At 39.1% G+C, this 6,245-nt stretch overlaps 1 protein-coding gene across 1 annotated transcript in view; it reads left to right on the top strand.

Annotated features, from left to right (window-relative positions):
* Positions 1-6,245, top strand: part of EXOG (endo/exonuclease (5'-3'), endonuclease G-like) — a gene marked incomplete at its 5' end in the record, with an annotated part of 19,745 nt that overhangs the window by 6,953 nt on the left and 6,547 nt on the right. The window contains one exon of the mRNA XM_010145006.1: positions 960-1,074. Coding sequence (XP_010143308.1) covers positions 960-1,074 — 115 coding nt within the window. The remainder of the gene's footprint in view (positions 1-959; positions 1,075-6,245) is intronic.

Genomic DNA, 6,245 nt, shown 5'->3' with positions numbered 1-6,245 from the left:
TCCTGCTAATTCTGATCTGTGTGAGCTGGTTTAACTTACTAACCCAGCGCAAAAAAAAAAAAAAAGACTGGTTTTGTGGACAGATGAAGGGTGCTAAAGGTGGCCCAAGGTAGATGTATGAGGAACAAGGGTGAGACAGAGAAGGGGATGCCCCTTTCAAGGCAGCCAGGTTAGCTGGACTCATCTGACTTATGTTCTGGTGTGTTTGTCCATGTGAGTGAAGTGCAGCTTTAGTGAGAGACCATTGGGCACTCACTGTGTGTGATTTCTGTAACACTTGGGGTGTTAGATTAAAGACAGGCTATCATCTTCTCTTTGATGTAAAGTAGGCGTGATCCAGAAACCTTATTTGGAGAAATACTTGATGCTGTAAACTGAATCGGTGAGTTTAAAAAGGAAAAGTAACGATACTATTTCTGGACTTACTACTTTGTTTCTAAACAGTTTTATGTGGAAAACTCCTAAGTAGACTTAGTAGGAATGGTATGTGGAAACTTTCCTGAGGACTTTGAGCTGCAGAAAGAGCTGTCTGTGGCAGGACGTTAATTCTTTGGGGAGGAACATACTAATCCAGTAATGAGGTAAAACCTTTTGAAGTAGGAACACCACAACCTGCCATTTAGAGTATTTTTCTAATTCCAGTGAACATCAGCTGTATCTGTCTAGTGTCAAGTGTGGGAATAAGTAGAGAACTCAGATTTTTGGGACAGGTGGGAAAGCCACAGAAACCATTTTCTAATGTGTGCAATAACACATGCCTGTGTATACATCCTGGGACTAGTGGGAAGTATGACTTGGGCCTGCATGTTACCTTCTTTGGCTTGCGAGTCAGTCACACGAATTTGGAAAAACGCTCGCAAACAGTCTGTAGTTTTATCTTGTCCCTCATGGTGTGTTTCAAAGATTGTCATATTAAGTTTTCCCAGCTGACTTTACCCCATCTGATAAATATGTTCTAGAATGGAAATGTATTGTCGAGAATTGACCGAGAGATTTGAGGACGTTTGGGTGGTTTCTGGACCTCTGACCTTGCCTCAAACAAATGATGATGGAAAGAAGAGTGTTACTTATCAGGTATGTATATATGTTGCTGGGTTAACAGTGCAATGGTAATACTTCACTTACTCATTTAAAATTGATACCGTAACTTGATAAAACAAAGTTAAGCATCCTAGTACATGCAAAATATACAAAATGTCCAAAACTAGTTGGGACAGTATCAGTAGAGATGTTATATCTTGCCTACACATGAAAAAGTATAATTTTTAAATAATTTATTTTATTTACAAAGCAAGATCTAGTAAACGTTTGTTCACAGCAGTAAAACTGTTTTCGGACTTCTGTAATACATGACAATATCTAAGCAGAGAGTTGGTGGGTTTTTGCTGATGTCTAGTCATCTGTGCAATCATTTATTGATACGTTTTAGAAACAGTGCAATACAGAGGTAGTATGGGTTCCTCAAAACTGTGCAGGGTGCTGGAATGCCTGTGCTCCACTAATTTCAAAAGCAGTTGTCAGCATCACTTGGATGAGGCCTTGCAGCCGAGATTCTGAGCGTAGCAAAGTCAATGGAAAGACTTCATTCAAATTTAGTGGGTTTTAGCTGGATGTGCTGTACTCACTGGTCCATGGTATCGATACACCCCTTCTTCTGTTGGTGCACCATTTTTATCACCTGCTTGAAATACTCTGAAGATGTAGGACTGATCATACACAGTCTCTAAAAACTGTCACCGATAGTCAGACAGATAGGCAAGGCTGTCAAGTTGGGAGGTGAATTTATTATTGCTTATCCTGGCTTAGTTTTTGTATGCATGTGTTTAGAACCTGTAGGATCTGAGCATAGTAAGGTATTCAAGGGAGGGAGTATTACCTCCTGCCCCTGCTGTAATGAGATATTATTGCTTTTTTCAGCCTCATAATGCAAATAATAAATGCTGTATTTTGTGCCTCTTGAAAAAAACACTTTTCCTTGAAAATAAGTACTTGGATCAACTGCAGCTTCAGCTCTTGACTGTTTCAGCTGTCCAACTAGTTCTCTGAGGAGCAATGACTGAGCTCGCTGTCACAAGCCCCTCTTTCAGAGAGGTATGAGAGACATACAAGAGACGTGTTCAGCTCTCAGTGCTGGCTTGTTTAGCAGTCAAGATTTAGGCACTATTTCTTCAATATGAACACACAGCTGACTTCCCTTTGATTGAACTTGGAACTCATTTGTGATAGAATGTAATTTTCCCTGCTTGCTTTTGCTTTTTAATTCTTTAAAAACTGTCCCTTTTGTCCCCACCCACACATGTCTAACACCTTGTTTGTGATGAAATCACACCTTTGGGTTTGGGTTTGTTTTCCCAGACAGTGGTATATTACGCATATGAAAATGCAGTAAAAATATTTTATCTTTTTTCATGTTTAGAGGCAGTTCCAAACTTCAGTTCTCACTACATCTTTGTGAGGAAGGTGACAGTTCTGTTCATTTTCAAGTGGATAAAGCTGTGGTTAAGGGATATGATGAATGCCACATAAGTTAGTGACAAAGCCAGCTTTAGATGGCAGTGGTTCCTTGCCACCCAAAGGGAGAATGCTGACTTTGCTATTGTCTGTTATACTTTCCTTTCCCTTTAATCCTTTCCCTTGTCTGCCAGCACTGATGGACATCAGATCCTTTCACAAGATACTTAATCACTGAATGTAATAGAAAACTATCCATACTGAAGTTATTATTTGCTTACTGGGCTTGTGTTTTTTACTTCTGTAGAAGGATAGGGCCGCACACAGAAGAGCCCACTGTTACTGGTGACAGCATGAGATATGTCCAAACGCACACAGCTTTGGAGCAGGAGGGAGATGTTCCCTCTCAACAGGCTCGAGCTGGGCACTTGGCGTAGTCTCCTGGAGAATGGTGCCGTAAGAGTTCTCCAGGCTTGCATACAACTTGCTGGAATTTGCCTCCTTGTAGCTGTCAGGATGTTGCATTTATTTTTTAACCCTAAAAATATATATTCATCTTACATAGCAAAGAATTGAAAATGCTGAGCTGACTTGAACATTTTATAACTGGAAATGATTTTCCAGCAAGCAGTGAATCATCTATCAACCTCTTCACTTTAATCTCTCATCGTTTCCTAGTTTCTCTTTAGAGAAAGTGTTTTCGTGGAAGAGAAAGATTACCTTCTCTGAAAAATGATTGTGGCTTTCCATTTTGGTTCTGAAATGTAAATTTTCGTATTGCACAGGTAAAAATAAGAGCAGGCACTGCATCTTACTGCCTTCATTCCAAATAACTTGATACCAGGATATAGCGATGGAATAATAGTGGCACAGAATGTCCACGCTGCTTTGATTATCATATTGTTCTGTTCTTGCCTGTTGCCAAGATGTCTTCATCATCTTTGGATTTGATAACAACTCTGGTCTTTTATGAATGTTATATCAGTTTTAGTCTTAATATAAACTATGAACTGATGTTCAGTGTGAGATCGAAAATGGTGGAATGATGATGTTTGTGTTCTCCATTTGGCCACGTTCATAAATCCTTTACTCAGCTTTCCACAGTGGGAGTCATTACATAAATTGATTTGTATTTAAGGTATGTGTAAGTACAGATAGTGCTGTCTACCGGTGCGAGAAGTAGAATGTCAATTTTTTTGTTTTGTTTTAAATATTAAATAATTTGATTTGAGTCCTCTTTGGCTACACTCCTAAGTGTAAATAAACACAAACTGAGAATTGTTTTGTTATTTTTAAATCTGTTTATGGCATAAGTTCTTGTGCTTGCCATTGAAGTTGTCTTTAGGTGGGGAGAGATTCTTCGGAGTGGAGTAGTCTGGTGTGCTGGGATTTTTGTATTTTGTGGTGGTTTTTTTTTGCCTTCTTACATGAACATACACTTAGAAGAGGGAACACAACCTGTGAAAGCACTGGAGAGAGGTTCCTTTCAAATGGATACTTTGGATAGAATTGCAGTCATTGCTGTTGATTTTGGTAGCCTAACTAAGAGCCGGCAGCTGAATGAGAAGGGAAGGCATCTCTTAGCTGTCCTTTGGAGTGAACTCTGCTGGGTTCAAACAAGTGACTTAGAAATGAAAGGCTTTTAGTTCTCATCGTTTGGGCCTGTAAAGCTGATGTGAGACGGTGTACTTTTTCTTTGTACGTGCTGTTTAAGGAGAAGTGCTCTAGTGTGCACAACAGTGCTGAAACTCACAACCTGTAATCTGGCAATGTGACTGTTCAGGCTGAGCAGCTTTCTAATGTTTTTCTTCTCTGAGTCTAGAACTGTGGAAAAAAGAAAGTACTACAGAAGTACTACAGTGGATGTGTCTGCATTGATTTGTTTCAGATCCTCTCTTCAATCTTAGTTTCCTTGTTTGTGGCTAAAGGAGCGGTGAAATATGTATCCATGGCTTTACAGGCTGCTGTTTTTCTCATCAGACATCAAAAAAGGTTATTTTTAGATCACTATAGAGGAAAAACAGAGCATCAGTCATGGCATCATTCCCAGTTCCTGCTTGGACTCTGGTACCATTTGCTGTTTAATTCCAGAAAGGGAATTAACCTTGAACTCCTTAGATGCCAGTGTTGTTCTGTCTATTGGCTGAACTTGCTGTATCCTCAGATATGTTCTGTCATTTCATCTGTCTCCAGCAGAGGCTTTTATTGCAAAGAATAGAGTGATGACCATGCTTGGTATCTGAAAAACATATTTTGAAAATATAAGTAAAATAGAATGCCAACGGGAGAAATCTGTTCTGTTATTGGAGAGGCAGATGCAGGTTTTTCATCTTTGTCCAGATCAAATCAAAATGACGTTGTCTTGTTTTATACATTACTGTTCTCCAGTGTCTGTCACTGTAGTGATTTTCCTCTGTCAGCAGATTCGGAGTTTGAAATACAAATTTTGCAGTAATTCTGTTGTGTCATGGTCAGTGCTCCACCCTCTTTATTCCCAATGTCTTTGTAGTAAATACTAATTTAAGAAGAATTGGCTGTGGTTGGTGAACGAAAGTACAGTTGAGATAATTTTCCTTCTTTGAGGAAGACATTTTTACGCACTTTCAAGTGCTACATTATGTTGATACTGGAGTCGTGTCTGCTGTTTAATTTCCAAACTTGAATGACTAGACTGGGCCAGAGGTGCACAATAACCATACCAGCAGATACACTTACTTATCGCCTGGTTCTGTGTCAAATAAGACCCAGGGAAACAAATTGCCCCTCTGTAATACAAGATGGTACTTGATGGTTTTCCTCAGTCAGCTTTCAGAAGCAGTGTAGAAGGGAAGGAATCCTTGTTAAAGAAGGAAATAAACCTGGCGACTGTTATTTACTTGCTGGTGGCTCCAAATGGCATCGCGGTTCCACAGGCAACTAATGGATCTAGGTTCATCAAACGTGTCCCGTATAACTTGTGTGCAAATGGCCAGATCTTAGATCAGCTGATGTGAATCACGAGAGCTCCGTCAGCACTAAATTTAGACATGATGTACAAATGAAAATAATAGACACTGTGTTACGATTGGAGGAGAAGAGACACCAAAGGTGCAGGACAGATTTATGGGGTTGCTTTTATTTAGCACCGAAGGTTCTTTGGTTGTAGGAAGGCTGATGATAGGGACTGTAGTGGATTCAGTGTTAAGTAACCTAAATGGATTCTGTGGAAGTAGTAGTCTGACATCAGGTAAATAGAGTGTCATAATGTGTATAGACACCTTCTATTAAAAGAAAAAGGGAGGGGGGTGGAATGTCTCTTTTAATGCCATAACAATGTAGTTAGGCACAGCTCTTTTTTTCTGCCTTCTCTTCCTTTTTTTTTTTTTTTTTAATTTATTTATTTCTTTTTAGGATTGCCAAATGATTTGGCAATACCATCAGACCAGCCATAACAAATTAAATTATCCTGAAGTACATACATTTGCATTTTGGAGTGCTTGGCTGTGCAGTGTTGTTACAGATTGTTACAATTATTTTTATCTGTAGTATTTTCTATTTTCTGTATTGCTAGGTCTGCCTGCACACCCCTCAGTTCTTCTCAATGCCACCTGACAGAGTTTTCTCAAATATTGCAGGAAAAAAACATTATCCACAGAATCAGTGCTGCCTAACACAAAACTGAAAAGAAATGGAGTGAAGGCAGTTAATGCTGTCACAATGATCAAGTAAATAAAATTATATTCATAGCATAAGGAATTTTTTATACTGCCAGAAAGTCTGTTTCTATTCAGAATTTAGTATCAAATTATAACAAA

This window comes from Buceros rhinoceros, unplaced genomic scaffold, assembly GCF_000710305.1.
Source record: "Buceros rhinoceros silvestris isolate BGI_N320 unplaced genomic scaffold, ASM71030v1 scaffold15111, whole genome shotgun sequence".
Classification (NCBI taxonomy): domain Eukaryota; kingdom Metazoa; phylum Chordata; class Aves; order Bucerotiformes; family Bucerotidae; genus Buceros; species Buceros rhinoceros.
The sequence above is the reverse complement of the archived record's forward strand: the minus strand, read 5'-3'. Positions and strand labels throughout refer to the sequence as shown.